The sequence below is a fragment of the Meles meles genome, chromosome X (assembly GCF_922984935.1).
Source record: "Meles meles chromosome X, mMelMel3.1 paternal haplotype, whole genome shotgun sequence".
NCBI lineage: Eukaryota > Metazoa > Chordata > Mammalia > Carnivora > Mustelidae > Meles > Meles meles.
In genome coordinates, this window is record NC_060087.1 from 39,804,467 (window position 1) to 39,823,727 (window position 19,261).

The 19,261-nt window shown below is 42.2% G+C and overlaps 1 protein-coding gene across 1 annotated transcript; it reads left to right on the plus strand.

Annotated features, from left to right (window-relative positions):
* Positions 1-14,270: 14,270 nt before the first annotated feature.
* DUSP21 (dual specificity phosphatase 21) lies at positions 14,271-14,840 on the plus strand. The gene has a single exon (XM_045996500.1). It carries the CDS (start codon positions 14,271-14,273, stop codon positions 14,838-14,840), a length of 570 nt encoding a protein of 189 aa, XP_045852456.1.
* Positions 14,841-19,261: the final 4,421 nt, after the last annotated feature.

The following is a 19,261-nucleotide window of genomic DNA, read 5'->3' on the forward strand; positions in this document are numbered from 1 at the left end:
TAGTCTGTGAGGCTGGGAAGGGTCGTCACCTCTTTGTAAGAGATGGCCCCAACAGGTTGGTTTGATTCTCGATGCTTGGTATGAAATAAAGCTTTGCTTGACCTTCGCTTTGTATCAGTCTCTCTCCTTTGATTACGGACCCTAACAGGGAAAATTCTTTATGAATTTCTCAGATTTTCTGTCTGGGCCATATTTCATTTTAAGCATTAGCAAATGAATTGGCTTATTAGCACCAATGAGTCCACTGGCTAAAAGGCTTTTGTTTCTCAGCTTCATACCTACTAAGGTCCCTGGTCAAAACTACCAGCTGTGATGGTTGAGACATTTTTGTCACTGAAACAGAATAAGCAATGAAGAAGTCGTCTGTATTAGTTAAGGGCCGTCTTGTGTTAGCCAAAGGAAGGAAAGGAGAAGGGGGAAGGGGAAGAGGGAAAGAGGAAGAGAGGGGAGTATGAAAAAGAGGTACCAGTCACGATAGCCATGAAACTCACAAAATACCTAGAATTCACCATGAAGTAAGTCTTCTAAAAACAGAAGTATAAACTTTATGGAAGGACAGAAAAGAGGACCTAAACATATTATGTTTTCTAAAGTAATGATTGTCTAAACACATAAATTCCCACCAGATTAATATGTAAAATTGATATAATCTTAGGCAAAGCCCCAGTGAAAATAAATGTAGATGTTTAAAATACACAAAACCAGTGTGGTGATGCCTTAAAAATTGAACATAGAGTTACGATATGACCCACCAGTCCTACTGGGTACATACTCAAACAGGGACACAAACATACTTGAACATCAGTGTTCATAGCAACCTTATTCACAATAACCAAAAGATGGAAACAACACAAGCGCACATCCAGAGAAGAGTGGATAAACACAAAGTAGGCTATACATAAAAAACAATATTGTTCAGCTTTAAAAATGAATGAAATTCAGACGCCTGGCTGGAGCAGTCTGTAGAGCATGCGACTTTTGATCTTGGAGTTATAAGTTCAAGACCCACGTTGGGTGTAGAGAGTATTTAAAAATAAAATCTTAAAATAAATAAATAAGTAATGAAATTCTAATACATACAACATACATACATATATACATATATACATACAACATAGACGAATGTTGAGGACATTAGGCTAAGTGAAACAAGCCAGACATAAAAAGACAAATATGATCCAACTTATATAAGGTACCTAGAATAGGCAAATTCATAAAGACAGAAATTAGGATGGTGGCTGCTCCGAGCTGGGGGAGGGGTAATATGGAATTATTGCATAATGGGGACAGAGTCTCAGTTTGGGATGACAAAAAAGTTCTGGAGATGGATAGTACCGATGGCTGGGCACCAACATGACTGTACTTAATTCTACTGAATTGTAGACATAAAAATGGCTAAAATAGTGAAATTTCTTAGGTATATTTTACCACAATTATAAATTAAAAAGTTAAAAAATGATAAAAATACACAAAGCCTAAGAGTAAATGCTTATGGATACACACATGCACATACATAAACCAACTTCAAGATGGCATTTTATGACCTAGTTTTTACCTTGGACCATCTTCAGTATTCCTTCCAATTTCAGTAATAGTCTGTGTGTTTGTAAATGTCCAGTAAAAGATCTGAAAGGAAACTTATCTAATTATTAATAGTTATCTCTAAGTCAGGGACTGGGATTGGTGAGAAGAGCGAAAGGGAGAATTCCAAAATCACAAATCCATGTTATTATCTGTGCTTCTGACCAACAGGCTATAGATCTGAGGTTCCAGCAAACTCTGCCCTGGGTTTGTTTACTTTGCTAGAGCAGCTCACAGGACTCAGAGAAACATGGTGCTCACTAGATCACCAGTTTACTCGGAAAGCATGTAACTCAGAGCGGCCAGATGGAAGAGATGTATAGAGTAAGGTGTAGGGAAAGTGGGAGGAGCTTCCAGGCCCTCTCCATGTGTGCCAGTCTCCCCATATTTCCATGTGTGTCAGTCTCCCCATATTTCCATGTGTTCACCAACCCAGAAGCTCTCCCAGTCTAGTCCTTTTAGGGTTTTATGAAGGCTTCATTACCTAGTCACCGTTGCTTAAATCATTGGTCACTGGTGATTATTTCAACCTTCAATCCCTCTCCTCTCCTAGAGGTGGGAGTGTGGGACTAGGAGGAGCATGGGGGATTCAAAATTCTAACCTTCTAATCACAAGGTTGGTGCCCCTGGCAAACAACCCTCCTCCCTGGGATATCTAGGGACTTTCCAAAAGTCACCTTATTAACAGAAACTCAGGTGTGCTTGAAAGAGTCTTGCTCTATGAATAACATAAGACACCTATTTCACCTTTATTACTCTTATTATTTAGGGGAATCCAAGGGTTTTAGGAGCTCTATGCCAGAAACAGGGATAAAGACCATATATCTTTCTTAATATAAATCACAGAGTCACAGTAAGTTTGACATTGTCCTCAAAAAGGTTTTTTTAAGGAGAAAAACCTAAATATAAAAAACAAAACTGTGACAGTCTGGAAGTAAATAAAAGAAACATTTGTTTAAATTTTGGTGTTGGGAAGTGTTCCTAAGGAAGACAAAAACCCAGAAGCTTCAAAAGAGAATTTACAGATTAAACAACATAACAATTTTTAAAATTTGAATAGCCTGGGTGGCTGAGTTGGTTGGGTGGCAGCCTTTGGCTCAGGTCATGATCCTGGGGTCCTGCTCAGTGGGGAGCCTACTTCTCCCTCTGCCTCTGTCTCTCTCCCCGCTCATTCTCTCTCTCTCTCTCTCTCAAATAAATAAATAAAATCTTAAAAAAATAAAATTTTCTTGTGGCAAAATATACAAATAAACAAAATTTTTAAAAAAGAACAACAGATTAGGAGAAAATATGTCTAACATATGCAACAGAGAAAGGATTAAAAATCTTACTATTTTTTTAAAGATTTTATTTGATAGGGAGAGATACAACGAGAGAGAGAACACAAGCGGGGAGAGTGGGAGAGGAAGAAGCAGGCTCCCTGCTGAGCAAAGAGCTTGATATGGAACTCAATCCCAGGACCCTGGTATCACAACCTGAGCCGAAGGCAGACCCTTAATGGCTGAGCCACCCAGGCACCCCAAAAGTCTTACTATTTTAAGAGTTCTTGTAGATTGTTGATAAAAGAGTAGGAAAAAAATTGATGAGTGATATTAACTAGTAATTCAGAAATAAAGATACATAAATGACCAACGCATCTATAAAATTGATGCTCTAATTTGGTAATAACCAATGAAATAAAAACTAAAAGAACAACAAGATGTCCTGCTTTCCCCGTTAAATTAGTGAAAATGAGAAAGATCGGTATATAAGATTAAAGAATGCATGGAGATACATGTTTTCATACACATTTGGTAGGACGCAAATTGATACAGGTTTTTCAGTGGACAATTTGGCAGTGATAATTCAAATATAAAGTGTACATACCCTTTGCCCCAGCAATTTTACATCTAGGAATTGATCATGCTGAATCATATAAATGCACAAAAATGTATGTACAAGGATTTTCATTGCACCACTCTTGATATTAGAAAATAATTGAAAATGTTCATAGGGGAGGAAAAATAATTTTACCTCTACCCTTCTCGGTTCTTGGCTGAGACCCCTCTATAATAAAAAGACAGCATAACACCAGTAAACAAATTTAATCACATATGGATGTACAGAAGCCCCACAAAGACATGAGATTCAAAGAAGTGACCAAAGCAGGAAGCTCTTATACCTCTTATATATAAATAAATAAATAAATAAATAAATAAATAAATAAATTTGGGAGGAATTGATAAGACAAAGGGCGTTGGGCTAGGGGTAGTAAAATGGTGAGGGAGAACAAGGTTTTTTTGTACAGTCTTCTTGCCCCTAAATTCCCTGTCTCCAGGGATATGGATGCCTTCTGCCTTCCTGTTACAGGAATGGTACCATTCACATGGGAGATTTATCTCCTGCTTTCAGGGGACAAAGGAGGGTTAGAGTGTTCTCACACTGGCTGTTTCTCAAGTACCTTTAACTCAGACTATCTGTAGGGACCAAGGGCAAGTCACCCCAAAATATACCACTTTGGTATCTTGATTATTATAAATTAAACTTACTTTAGAAACAGCTAAAACCAAAAGAATAGTCTGTACCCTCCTTCCCCACTACCCACCCTTGTCTACAGAAAGCAAGAAATAAATGTCCCATGTGAAAGGTGCCCTCCTTGTACCAGGAGGTAAAGAGACATCCTTATCACCAAAGATAGGAAATTTAGAGCCCAGAAGGCTGCATAAACAACCCTTGTAACTTTTTACTAATTTCCTACTAAAGCCCTGACTCTGTTTAGAATTCCTTAAGAACTGAAGCTCTCAAAGTTAAGTTTTCTTGTCCTGTCAATTCCTCAAAGATTCAATGTCTCTTTGTCTGAAAGAAATAAAAACTTCCTTCCTGCCTTGGTCATTTTTTTAGGTCTGAATATCATTAGTGGGCCTCCATGCACATGCAATGAAACTTTAGTTCTTTTCTCCTGTTAATCTAGCTCGTGTCAACTTAATTCTTTTTTTATATATATATTTTATTTATTCTGTTGTCAGAGAGAGAGAGAGGGAGCACAAGCAGGCAGAGGCAGAGAGAGAAGCAGGCTCCCCGCTGAGCAAGGAGCCCAATGTGGGACTCGATCCCAGGATACCAGGATCATGACCTGAGCTGAAGGCAGCGGCTCAACCGACTGAGCCACCCAGGCGTCCCGTGTCAACGTAATTCTTAAAGCAGATGGAAAACCTTGAAGCGTAGAAGGAAAATTTCTTCCTCCCCAACATACCAAAGTGGCATATTTGGGGTTGACATATTCTGAACCCTTCCACATCTCAAATACTAATCAAGGAGATAATGGTCAAGCAATGTATGGTATATCCATACTATGGAGTACCATACAGACTTTCAAAAAATGAGGTAAACACAGAAAGCTATCCAAGATATTTTACCAAGTGAAAAAATTTGCTAATACATAAAGTGTAATTATATAAATATGATACTCATTAATTTCCCCAGCATTACTTCTTTATTATCCATCTTTAAACAAATGAATCTGCAACCACAACTCATTCTAAAGAATCATGGAGGATGCTCCAAAACAACTCAGCCTGGAGCACACGGCATTGTATTGCCAGCATGAGGAGTGCCTCTCTCAGAAATCAATGCTTGAGAATTAAAGTCTACCATCGAGATTTCTGACTCGAAGTATTTTTGTTTTCTGAACACACCATCGTAACCCATATGTCCGTCTTTCTTGCCCAGCATTCCCATAGGCCCACTGACATATAGTTTCATCTCTTCTGGAAGATGACTGCCTTATCTTTCTGTGGTACCAGAGTAATTTCAGATATGTTGCAAGGCCCGTGTTTTACTTTAGACCATCTTAAATATTCTTTTTAACTTTGGTAAAGATATGTGTATCTGTGTGTGTGTGTGTGTGTGAGAGAGAGAGAGAGAGAGAGAGAGAAGAGTGACAGAAAATTCTGACTTAAAAGTTTACAGAGTAGGGGCTCCTGGGTGGCTCAGTGGGTTAAAGCCTCTGCCTTCGGCTCAGGTCATGATCCCAGGATCCTGGGATCGAGCCCCGCATCGGGCTCTCTGCTCAGCGGGGAGCCTGCTTCCTCCTCTCTCTGCCTGCCTCTCTGCCTGCCCCTCTGCCTAGTTGTGATTTCTCTCTGTCAAATAAATAAAATATTAAAAAAAAAGTTTACAGAGTAAGATAGTTTGTTATCCTATATAACAGGAAGTCTAGAGGTAGGCAGGTTCTGGGGCTGGTTGTTAAAGAATCTTGACAGCACCATCAAAGACCCTAGTTTTTTCCACCTTACCACTCTGCCATCTTCAGGATGTTGGCTTTGCCCTCAGGTTGTCTTCCCCCATAGCTGCAAGATGGCTGCTAAGATCTGGGTATTACAGCCAGAAAGGCCTGTTCTGAGGAAGAAAAGGGGATTACTGGTACCACTGTCTCTTTCTTAGGAGCCAGGAAACCTTTCCCAGAAGCCCCCAGGAGACTTCCTTAGCACATCATTTGCCAGAGTTTAGTAAGGTGCCCATGCCTAAATCTGTCCCTGGCAAGAGGAATGGTTTAGATTTCTCAGAATCCATTCACCCTGACACTCCAGAAACAGAATGGCAGCATAGGAAGCATATGATTGTGTGGAGAGCCACGAGCACCTGAACGTCTGGGCTCCTGTTGAGAAGACAGGAGGGAATGGAGGAAGGATAAGAGCCCCAAACTGTCTGCTACAAAGTGCTGGGGCTTCTCAATCTCACCCTGGTCCACTGTACTCCTCGCTCATTTTTCAGGCAGAAGCTGATCTTCCTCCTGCATTTCTTGTTTTGGGGAATAGCATCTTTAGCTACCCAGTTGCCTAAGTCGGGAAAGAGCAAGTGATCATCGTGCTGCTCCTTTCCCCCTCTCCTCTTAACGTGTTAGAAAATCTTATCAATTATACCTTATTTATTTTTTTTTTTTTTAGAGAGAGTGAGAGAGCATGAGCAGGGGGAGGGGCAGAAGGAGAGGGAGAAGCACACTTCCTGCTGAGCAGGGAGCCTGATGTGGGCCTTGATCCCAGGACGGTGAAATCATGACCCCAGCCCGAGGCAGACACAACCAACTGAGCCACCCAGGCACACCTTAATTATACCTTCTAAATCTCTCTTCCTTTTGTCTCTTCTTCTTTATCCACTTTTTGCCCCATTCTGTATTATTACTCACAAAAACCATTTTACTAGTCTCTTTTTAAAATATATATTTTTTCTAATTATAAGACCATTACATACTTATTATATAAATTTCAGGGAAATATGGTAAATAAAAAACATCTGTAGTAACATTGCTCAGAGGTAATGACTGTGGACATTTTTGTGTGTATCTTTCTTTGCTTTTCTCTATTCATGAATTTACCTGCACAGATAAATAGGTATTACTTTGTTTTATAAATTGAGATCACACTGTTTTATAGTATTTTTTATTAACAAAAGAGTATGAAATTTCTCCATATCAATAAATATTCTTCTAGGTAATCATTTTAAGATCTGAATTATATTTTACCTTATGGAAGCTTACTAATCTAGTTAAACAAATCCTTATTGCTAGATTAGGTTTCCTCCAGTTCTTATATTGTAAGTAATTCTTACACTGAACATATTGGTAGGTAAATCTCTGCACGCATTTGTGAGGATTTCTTTAGAATAAATAAATAAATTACCAGCAGGGAAATTGCTGGTTCAAAGCACGTGTGTATTTTCCCCCATTCATTTTTATTATGAAATATTTCAGGCAATCCCAAAGTCTGCTGGATAGGATGATAAATACCTAGGTACCCAGGATCCAGTTTGTCAGACTTTAACATTTTGCCATATTTGCTTCAGATCTATTTTCTTAACAAAATAAAATATTAAGACATATTGAAATGCCTTATCTAGCCCTCCCAGATCCTATTCTTTCCCTGGAGGAATCACTAGCCTCAGTTTGGTATTTCTAAGTCCCATACAGGCTTTTTACTTTCACTTCCATATATGTATGGAAGACACAGACACACACACACACACACACACACACATTATATATATATATATGCATATATGTGTAAAGGTATATACATGCATAAATAATACATGGTACCGTTCTACTTGTTTTTAAACTGCATATTGCACATTTTCTCCTGCAACTTGCTCTTTTTGTAGAGCATTATACATTTGGGGCTTATCCGGGTTTGCACATGTAGCTCGAGTTCATTTGTTTTTATGGCCGTTTGTATGGTGTTCATTATACGTCATGCCATCAGATTTTCATTTCCTTGGTAGACATTATGTCTCTATTTTTTCACTATTATAAGCAAATTGCAATCAATACCATTGTAAATGTCTTCTGTTGTATGTGAGCCAGAGTTTCTACCTGGGGTGGAATTGCTGGGGCGCAGGGTATGGTGCAGAATTTAGCTTTACTGGGTATTGCCAAATTGGTCTCCAGAATGGTCATACCACGTTCGCTGCCACCAGCACGGGGAGAGTTTTCACTGCTCTACTGTCTTCACCACCATATGGTTTGGCCAGTGTTGCTCTCCCCCATCTCCAACCCCAGGAATGGAGGAGAGAGCCCATTTCTCTGAATCTTGTCACCACGGAATACTACCCATTTTTCATCTTTGCAAGTTTTATAGGCCGCAAAAGAGATTATCTGCTGATGATCTTAAGATATATTTTGAAGATGCCTGGATGGTTCAGTCGGTTAAGCATCTGCCTTCAGCTCAGGTCATGATCCCAGGGTCCTGAGATCCAGTCCCACATTGGGCTCTCTGCTTAGCTGGGGAGTCAGCTTCTCCCTTTCCCTCTGCCCCTCCCCCTGCTCATGTGTGCTCTCTCACTCTTTCTCAAATAAATAAAATATTTTTAAAAATACATTTTGATTTTTTTCCTAATTATAAAAAGAACACAGATTATTTTAAGAAACTTGAAGAATATAGACAAAGTAAAAAAAGAAAAGAATAATCATACCTCCCCCACTGAAATATAATACTAATATAAATAATAATAATAAAATACTAATATAAAGAATATCTAATATTTATTGAATTCTTACTATACACCCAGGATTGGTTTAGGTAACTAATATTTCCACGTATAGAATTCATAAATGGTATTCAATATACATATGATACATATACATGATGAATATAATATATGTATATTTCACCTTTATGAAAAAGTACCCAGGTTTTTATAAACTGGATTTTTTTCACTTAATGAATAAGTCATAATCATTTTCTCCTATTACCTGTATTCTGAACTGGAGGGTGTTAAAGATTTCCACATTCATATCTATCATATCCCATAACTGTCCAGAAACCAAGCACCAGACTGAACACAGCCGCAAGTACTAGGGAGCTGTTTGGCTGCTGGCTAAAGACGGCAGTGCCAATGACTCATTCGCACTTGGAAATGGAATTAACCCAGAACAACTCTGTGCAGGAGACTCAGAGAGGCCAGCTCCCGCCTGTGTCTGAGGACCACTCTGCTGGGGACCACTCGTACTACCTGTCCATCAGACAACATAGCACGCAGCTCTTTTTAGCTACTAGCTCTCCTGTACCCTCATCCCATACTCCTTTAGGTTTTCACACCACCACCACCCTTCAGTGTAAACATGTTACCTCCATTCTCAGCCTCTTGCCTTCCCTGGCCGCCGTCAAAAACACCAAACGCTCCTGACACTGAGAGAAAGTTCCATATTCCATTCTCTTCTGTGGCTTGGCCCCTGTGTACACTTGAGGAAATGAACTATATTTGGATTCGATCCAGCTTCCATGTCAGAAGAGAGTCGGCAATAGATTAGTCATTGCTCACCAAAGGCTACTGTGACAGCCCTCATTCGCTTGAGAGCTGCCTTGCTCCCCACCGAACGGCCCCCTCCACAAATCCATCTCGGCTGCTGGCTCCTCCAGCCACCGCACCTACCACTTCTCCTGCCTCGCTTGGAATGTTCTAGTAACTCTGAGATGTTGTTCTCTCTCCTCCTGACACCATTTCACACCTTTGTGCCCCTGCAGATACCTCCCTTTCTGTCTAGAATATTTCCCCCTTCTTGTCTGTCTGGAAAAACATGTGTTCATCCTTCAAGGTCTATTCCAAAGATAGTCCCACAAACTCAGAGTACCACCTGTTGGTTCGCAAACTAGCCCCTGTAGACGCAGGGCAAGGAGAGACCAAAGAAAGAGGCAGACCTCTCCCAATTAGTCACTGGCAGCTTTAACAAACAAGGAAACATACAATTTATCTAGGGTGACTGCAAGATGAGTAGATCTCCACACCCACCCACCAGAATCTTAAAAGTTTATATAAAGGCCTTAACTGGGTACAGCCATATATACTGTCCGATGGTCTCAACACCACATTACTATCTCAAGGCTGTGTCCTTGCAGCAGCTTCTGGTGCAGGGAAGGCAAGCACAGCGCACATTCTAAGGACAGGCAAGGAGATTAGGAGCCTCTGATCCCCAGGTCCAGCTTGTAGGTCAACCAGCAGTCATGTCCTCTTGATGACTTCCTGCAACACCACCCTACATATTCCTTATTAATTAGAAAGAGTGTAAGTGACTTTTGAACAATGTAGAAAGCTAGCTAATGTCACCTTAACCAGGTGGTCAGAATTATCATCATCAATGGGACAAACACGTTGCCGATGTCTCCACTGCCATGGACCGAGAAAGTCACATTCTGATAGTATTCTTGCCAAAACCATTTCACCTATGTTTAATACCAAAGGAATGATCAAACATGTCCACATTGGAAGCTGTTTGGCAAAACTGGCCAGGACTCTTCAAAAGTGTTGATGTCTGGAAAGACCAAACCAAGCCACACCAAACCAAAGACACAGAAAGTGTTTTCAAACGAAAAGTTGCTGAAGAAGCACGACAAGGGAATGCAATATGTGATCCTTGATTTCATCCTGGATCAAGGTGGGGGGAAAAAACAGTTACAAATAACATTATTGGGAGGATCAGTGAATTTTTAATGTATTATATATTAGATAATAGTGTTAGGTCAGTGTTCCATTTCCTAAGTATGGCCATTGTGTTGAGGTTATGTAAGAGAATGCATTTGCCCTTAGGAGATACATGCTGAATGCTGAACTGCGAAAGTGTTGTTTGCTAAATCTGCAGTTAACAATCTAGGGTTCAGCAAAAAGAAACAAGGAACAAATAAATATGTGTGTTGGTATATCTAAACAGAGAAAAAAAGGAACGTGGTATTAACAATAGAGGAATTCTAGGTGAAGTATAAGTGCCTCCTCATTGTTCTATTCTCGCAGCTTTTCTGTAGAATTGAAATTTTGCAAGACGAAAACTTGGACAGAATAAACAATAAATAATAAAAACCAACAAATGAACAAAAAGCTTTGTTCCAGATCGTCTTTTCTGTGAAGCTTTTCATGACATCCCCCTCCAGCCTCCTATCCCCAAACACACACAGAAAACAATGAATCCCTCTCTCTTCTGGACTCTTTTATGATTATCTATCTCTCTGACCAAACTCTGAGCTCTTTGATAGCTGGGCCTGTGTGTGTTGTGTTGAATCTACACAAGGCTACAACCGTACTTGACACAGATTGAATGTTCAGCTGATGCTTTTTTAAATTAATCAAGCTGAGTCTTGAGGCCTGGATAGGATTCAGTAGGCAGACAGGAGCAAGAAATTTTCTCAAGAGAGAGGAGTGGCGTGAGCAAAAAATAAGGAAGAAAGAATGGATATTTTGTATTTGCCAAGAACATTTGATTTGTTTGGTCGGAACTGAAGATTAATATGGGTGAAAATGTCTGGCACATGATATAGTTTTCATAAAAATTTGGTGAATAAATGAATGAATGAGATTTGAAAGGCAGGCTTAGATCAGATTGGAGAGGGCCTTGACTATTGAATTGAGAAATCCGAATGGTAACTAGTTCTTGACCTCTAGGGTCTCTTCCAGTGGCAGGAAGAGACTGTGTCCTTGTGAAGCCCCTTATATATTCTCTTCCCTAAATAATAAGGAAAAGTTGGGGCACCTGGCTGGCTCAGTCAGTGGAACAAGCAACTCTTTTTTTTTTCTTTAAGATGTTATTTATTTGACAGACAGAGATCACAAATAGGCAGAGAGGCAGGCAGAGAGAGAGAGAGAGAGAGAGGAGGAAGCAGGCTCCCCGCCAAGCAGAGAGCCTGATGCAGGACTCGATCCCAGGACCCTGAGATCATGACCTGAGCTGAAAGCAGAGGCTTAATCCACTGAGCCACCCAGGTGCCCTGGAACATGCAACTCTTGATCTCGGGGTTGTGCATGAGCTCAATCCCCACGTTGGGTGTAGAGGTTACTTAAAAATAAAATCTTGGGTGCCTGGGTGGTTCAGTGAGTTAAAGCCTCTGCCTTCGGCTCAGGTCATGATCCCAGTGCCCTGGGATCGAGCCCTGCACTGGGCTCTCTGCTCAGTGGGGACCCTGCTTCCCCTCTATCTCTCTGCCTGCCTCTCTGCCTACCTGTGATCTCTGTCTGTCAAATAAATAAATAAAATCTTCTAAAAAATTAAAAAAAAAATTTTAGGGTGCCTGGGTGGCTCAGTTGGTTAAGCAACTGCTTTCAACTCAGGTCATGATCCTGGAGTCCTGGGATCCAGTTCCGCAGCAGGGTCCCTGCTTGGCAGGGAGTCTGCTTCTCCCTCTGACCCTCCCTCTTTTCAGCTCTCTCTCTCTCTCTCATTCTCTCTCTCAAATAAATAAATAAAATCTTAAAAAATAAAATAAAATAAAATCTTTAAAAAAGATAAGGAAAAGTAGAGGTAAGTGGGAATCGAAAGCAACCTGTTTCCATACTCAGGAGGAGAAAACATCAACTCCTCACTCACCTAGGAGAAACCCCATGATGGAGTTTTAAGACATCCAACATCCCTCAGAAAGAAAGGGCATCACAGAATATTGGTTGAAAGAATAAATAAATGAATCTATTTAATATGAGTCATGCTTGTCCTTGAGAATAGTGTATGAAATTACTTCGGTTAATTTTTTTTTTAAGATTTTATTTATTTGACAGACAGAGATCACAAGTAGGCAGAGAGAGAGAGAGGAAGGGAAGCAGGCTCCCCGCTGAGCAGAGAGCCCCATGCGGGGCTCGATCCCAGGACCGTGAGATCATGACCTGAGCCTAAGGCAGAGGCTTTAACCCACTGAGCCACCCAGGCATCCCTCCTTTGGTTAACTTTACTACATTTTAAAGTTTAAGAAGCCTTCACATAGGAAATAACTAGACTCTAATATTACTCTTTAAGGCGTTCCATATCATTCCATAGACTTACAAATCTCCCCATGATGCCATATCTTAAATGTTAGGCTAAACCCTTTTCAGTAATTTTAGCCCAAAGAAACTATCCCCAATAGACAGTTTCCATATTTACTTGATGTTTTGTGCTCTGTTTTCCTCCAGATAGAATATTCAGATAGAATTGTGGGGGCTGACCATTTAAGCAATGCAAAATAATCTGATTATGCCGATCAAGAGAAAAAAGGGCATTGTTTTCTGAGGTTATCATTCCCTTGACCATTCCTAAACAGGTTGTCTCTGTTTGTCTCTGCTCGTAGTCACAGAACACCACAAAAATCTTAGCTGAGAGGAAATGCAAATCTCAGATAACATTTTAAATACCTATTTTTGGCCCAATTATGAGGTACCATTGTTGTTCCAGAATGTTTAACATTACCAGGGAGAGACCGATGGCAGTCAAAAGGACTTGCAGTTTACAAAAGCATGTGGGCATTCTTTTTTGAAGAAAGTAGACAAGATAATCTGAGCTGTTGTCTCCCAGGTAATGAAGTCGAATCAGGTGACAAATCGTTTGGGCTGTGTGCTCAAATGGATGGGGACACAGCTTAATTCGTCAAAACTGTCCACCAGAGGCCAACTTGATGATAGGTAAAGGGCAATTTATGAGTCAGCAATATTCATCTGATCAGTTCTGAGGTGTTTTGTATGCAGGAGTATAGCTCTAGGGCTACAGTCGACAAAGAATTATCAGGGCAGGCCACCTGGCCCAACCAAACCTGCATCTAGGTACTTTCTAGAAAAAGTCTGTGCCCTGTTCTTCCACACCAATAAAATAGAAGCATTGATAGATAGTGTGTTCAGTGTGATCCAACTGTTGAAGCATGTACTAGGTATCTTGTATTAGAACATTTTAAAACGGGACGCCTGGGTGGCTCAATTGGTTAAGCGGCTGCCTTCGGCTCAGGTCATGATCCCAGCGTCCTGGGATCGAGTCCCACATCGTGCTCCACAGGGAGCCTGCTTCTCTCTCTGTCTCTGCCTGCCACTCTGTCTGCCTGTACTCGCTCTTGCTTTCTCTCTCTCTGACAAATAAATAAATAAAAATCTTTAAAAAAAAAAGAATGTTTTGAAATCTCAAGCTGATAAGAATTAAGGTTTGCAAAGTGAGCGACTACGAAGAGAGATAAAAAGGTATCTGGGGTTTCTTTGACGACCTGGCATGGTGGCCAAATTCTCCCTGTGGCCAGTTGCCCCCGTCATGGAAACCCGTGGGCCGGACAAAAAGGGATTGTGACGCCCCGGAGGGCGGGGGGCGGGGAGGGGGTGGTGACCAGTGATTGGTCTTCTGTACCCCAGACCCTCGACTGAGACTTCACGGCGCTGCTGTTTCCTCAACTTGCGCGCGGGAGTGGTGCCCTGAACCGTTCCGGAGAAGACCACTGCCCACCGCATTGATGACAACATCTCCATGTCCCCTCCCGGCTCAGGCTGTCCGGCAGCCCTCGGTCCACGGCCTCTCCCAGATAACCAGCAGCCTGTACATCAGCAATGGCGTGGCGGCCAACAACAAACTCATGCTGTCCAGCAACCACATCACCACGGTCATCAACGTGTCGGTGGAGGTGGTCAACACTTTCTATGAGGATATCCAATACGTACAGGTGCCGGTGGCTGATGCTCCAAGCTCACGTCTCTACGACTTTTTTGACCCGATTGCCGACCACATCCACAGCGTGGAGATGAGGCAGGGCCGCACGCTGCTGCACTGTGCCGCCGGGGTGAGCCGCTCCGCCGCGCTCTGCCTCGCCTACCTCATGAAGTACCATGCCATGTCGCTGCTAGACGCCCACACGTGGACCAAGTCGTGCCGCCCCATCATCCGGCCCAATAACGGCTTTTGGGAACAGCTCATCCACTATGAGTTCAAGCTGTTCAGCAAGAACACGGTACACATGATCGATTCCCCGGTGGGCGTGATCCCGGACGTCTATGAGAAAGAGGTCCGTTTGATGATGCCGATGTGAACAGCACCTGACCATGACCATCGGCTGATGATCCTACACCAACGCTGAACTCGAACGTTGAACTTTTGTTGGTAAACAAAACGAGACGATGCCTTTTAGAAGGGCCAGCAAAAAGGGAGCGTTGTTGGGAGTTTTTAGCTTAGTAAGCTTTATCTTTAAAGAATAAAATGCATTAGGTGTAACCTGGTGACCATGTTTCTTCTCCCGTGAGTGGCAGGTCATGGCTGCCGCAGGCTGGCCAGACAGGAGAGTGGGGAAGGTGGTGCCCACCTCGGCGGGACCTGTATCCTGAGGCCCACCCCTCAGCCCTAGGCCGAATAACCCAGACATGAGTTGCCCCAGGATCCCCCCTGGTTCTTCCTAACCCAAAGTCAGAGGCTTAGAGATCATGGACTGCCTGTACTTCTCACAGTAAGTGTGAACCTCAGCTAAACAGCCTTCACTGGGGTGCTCTGGGAGCCCTTGGGGGAGCCTCAGTCCACCCCTGCCCCCACCTTCAACCACAGTGGCCCAACTCTGCTTTTCTAGTTTGGATTTACATAGAAAATAATGTTCAAGAAAGCCATTCCACTCTATAAAAATCAATTTTTTTTCCAAGTGCTGTACTGTATTGGCAAGGTCTTAGGGTGCCCTTGGCGACCTCCACCAACCTTTGTGAAAAGGGATGTCAGTCTCCTCCTCTGGGGCACGTGCTGGGAGAGAAAATGGGCCTGACACCAGGACTCAAGGGTTCCTCTCATGGGGTGTTGACTTGGAAGACTGGAGCTGCCGGCCAGGACACAACCCTGTTACCTTGGACACCTCTTCCCATTGTGACCTGGCATGCCTTAAAGCTCCTGTTTCCTCACCAGTCAAGGCAGTGACAGCCCGGCTCTCGCAGGGTTGTTGTGGGGATGAGAGTCCTTAGCATGAGCCCTAGAACATGGATGGTTTAGTGCTTCAGAGTACAGGGAAGCTCTTGTTATTCATTGTTACCCTCTGGCCCTGCTGGCTGGGGGTCAGCACCTTCCTCATCACCGTGGCACTTCCTCATCTCTGTTGTCCACCAAGTGCGTTTCCGAAAGAATCATCCTGTCTGTGAAAACAAATGGTTTAGGGTTCTTTCCACGCTACCTCGGAGGAGGCATAGATTTATAGCCCTTCTCCGAGTTCCTATTATTTCCTTGCGTCTCATCCATGTGCAGACAAGGATCAAGAAGTTCAATTGCAGTACCCCCCACCAAGGCCTTGTTTGGAATTGCTGACCACTAGAGCCAGCGTCCCAGGATCCACCACGATCCACATGGGAACGTGCCAAGGGGTCAGATGGGTGAGCCCCAGAACAGGCCCCGGAATCCAGGGTTGTATGAACTCCCTGAGTGCCCGGCTCTGGCTTGGGAGGAGCTATTCTAATCCAGAGAATTTGAGACAGAATATAGAAACAAAAGCTTGACAACCATTCCTATTGACCGACGCGTGGGTCCAGAGCCCACTGGCTTTCAAAAGCCCGGTTCTCTCCAAACCCATCCTCACACCCACTGCGACAAAAGAAGTGCTGAGGGTCACAATTTGAGGTGGAGAAAAAGAGGTGTTCTAGACAGATTCCCTCCTTCTGCAGACAGAAGAACAGACTCACAGAATACAAGGGCTGGTGGGGCAGAGCCTTCACGAAGCAGCTTTTCTGGCAAAAAGAAAAAAAATCCAGATGGGAAATTACTTTTAAAGTATTTTTAAAAAGATATTTACTTGGGCGCGCGCACGTGTGTGTGTGTGTGTGTGTGTGTGTGTGTGCGCATGTGTTTTTTTTTTTAATACCCAAATTAACAGACCATAAAAATAACTCTCTTCAGACATACAGCCCTACACATTTTAACCCATACATAGACTCATGTAACCACAGCCACCATGAGGACACAGAGCAGTTCTGTGACTCCAAAAATTTCCTTCACGCTTCCCGGTTGTAGTCAAACTCTGGCCCCACCCCAGCCCTAGCAGACGCAGGGCTGTTCTCTGTCCCTGTAGACTTGCCTTTAACAGACCGTTACAGAAATGGAATCATACAGGGTGTAACTTCCGGAGACTGGCTTCTTTCACTCAGTGTAATGTCTTCGTGATTTGTTCATGTTGTATTTCAGCGTATGGATGTACCACAGTTTGTTTTACACTCACCCAGTGAAGGCTATTTAGGTTTGAATTAGTTTCCTAGGGGCTGCCGTAACATAACACCGAATCCTGGGTGGCTGGAAACAATCATGATGAATTGTCTCATAGTCCTGGAGGACAGAAGTCCTAAATTAGTCTCAGCGGGCCGTGATCCCTTGGAAACCTGTCGGGGAAAATCCTTCCCTGCCTCTTGCCTGTTTCTAGTGGTTGCTGGCAATCCTGGCCATTCTGTGGCTTGTAGATCCATCACAGGATTCATGTGGCTGTTTTCTCTAATGTGTCTTCACATCCATCTTCCCTCTCGTATGTCTGGGCCCAAATTTCCCTCTTCTTATAAGGGCACCAGTCATATTAAGGGGTTAACTCTACTCCGGTATGGTTGCATCTTAACTAATGCTATCTGCAACATACGCTTTTTCCAAAGAAGGTCACGTTCTGAGGTTCTGAGGGTTCGGACTTCAACAGATTTGGGGGGTGGGGGTAGCGTTCAGTTCATAACAGGGTTGTTGCCAGTTTTTCGGCAAGTAAGCAAGCATAAAGTGCTGTCATACACACAGACACACCTAGAAAAAGAAAAGGATCACGTCACCTGGAAAAAACTGTAGCTATTTAAAAGTGTGATATGAGTTATAGTGAAAATAATAATAAGCATCGTTTATTAGGAAGCTGTTCCATGCCAAGCGCAGGACCAGGCATTTCCATTGTCTCTAGTTCTTACATCAGCCCTTCAAGGTGAGTGTCATTGGCAACACACTGATGAGAAAACAGATTCCAGGAGGTTAACGAGTTTGTCTAAGAGAGCATACAGCCCAGAAGCAAAGTGATACTCAGACTGGACTCTGTTTCCCTGCATTTCTTTTGAGATAAAGCTAAGAGATTGAAAGAAGAAAAGTTTTGATTCGTGCCCTTGATTCCCAAATACCGTACATACAAGTCACGTGGGGACTTTTAATTACACAGATACTGGGGCCTTACCCCCCACAGATTTAGGGTCAGTAGGTAATAGGTACGGTCCAGGAAGCTGCATTTTTTTTAAAAGTAGGCTCCATGCCCAGCCTGGAGCCCAAGGTGGGACTTGAACTCATGACCCTGAGATCAAGAGTCAAAGCCTTAACCGACTGAGCCACCCAGTTGCCCCCAAGAAGCTGCATTTTTAACAATGCATCTCAGACTATTCTAATGAAGGCGAAGAAACATCCACTGAATAATTGTTAATACTAGGGTATTCTGTATCTTTTCCTCTTTGTCCTTTTTTTTTGAATTATCTATTAATGCCCATGGTTTTCTATCCAAGTGTAAATTTTGGATTTTTTTTTTTTAATTGTAGGAACTGGAATATAGAACAAGAATATTCAACTTTTCTTGTCAAATATGTTGCATGTTTTGTGTGCCATTTGTTTATGGTGCTTATTTGGGATTCAAAATTTTAAATTTATACGTAGTTAAATCCACGAGTCTTTAACTGAATGGCTTTCTTTTATCTTTCTTAAGATTTATTTATTTACTTGAAAAAGAGAGAGCAGGGGGAGGGGCAGAGGGAGAAGGAGAGAGAGAATCCTCAAGCCGACTCACCACATGATACCAGGATCTTGAGATCGTGATCTGAGCTGAAATCAAGAGTCAGCCGCCCAGCCAAGGGAGACATTCACACCTGAATGGCTCTTGTTTCATTCTGGGCCACCTGAATGGCTCTTGTTTCTGAATAATACCTTAAAGGTTTTCTCTACGGCATAACCATAAAAATGTTAACTATGGTTTTTTTCCTGATTTGGTTTTTTTTCCACTTTTAAATCTTATCCCCCAATTTTTTTAATTTGAAAATTTTCAAACACCCAGCAAGTTGAAAGAATAGCATAAGAAACATCCACATTTGTTCCTCTTAGTTTAGCTAATTGTTAGCCTTTTTCATATTTGCTTTCTCTCTCTTTCAATATAATACCTTTTTTTTTTTTTTTTGGTACCTACCTGAAAGTAAAAGTTGCAGATATCCTGACATTTAGCCCTTAAATATTTCAAAATATATCATCTAAGAATGAAGACATCCTCCTACCTATTTCACAATATGGTCATCAGACCTAGCCAATTAATTAATAATAATTCCCTAATACTCAGTTGATATTTAAATTTTCCTATTTATAAGCCAAATGTCTTTTACAGCCATTTTTTTCCTTCCCAAACAGGATCCAATCTAGGTTACACATTGTGGTTTATTATTGTATTTCTTTTCATCTGTGACAGTGTCCTGGCTCTTCCCCACCCCCCCCCCACCCCGACATGGT

Excerpts from the sequence above, each read along its gene's own strand:
- DUSP21 (XM_045996500.1), top strand. The coding sequence starts at position 14,271 with ATGACAACATCTCCATGTCCCCTCCCGGCTCAGGCTGTCCGGCAGCCC.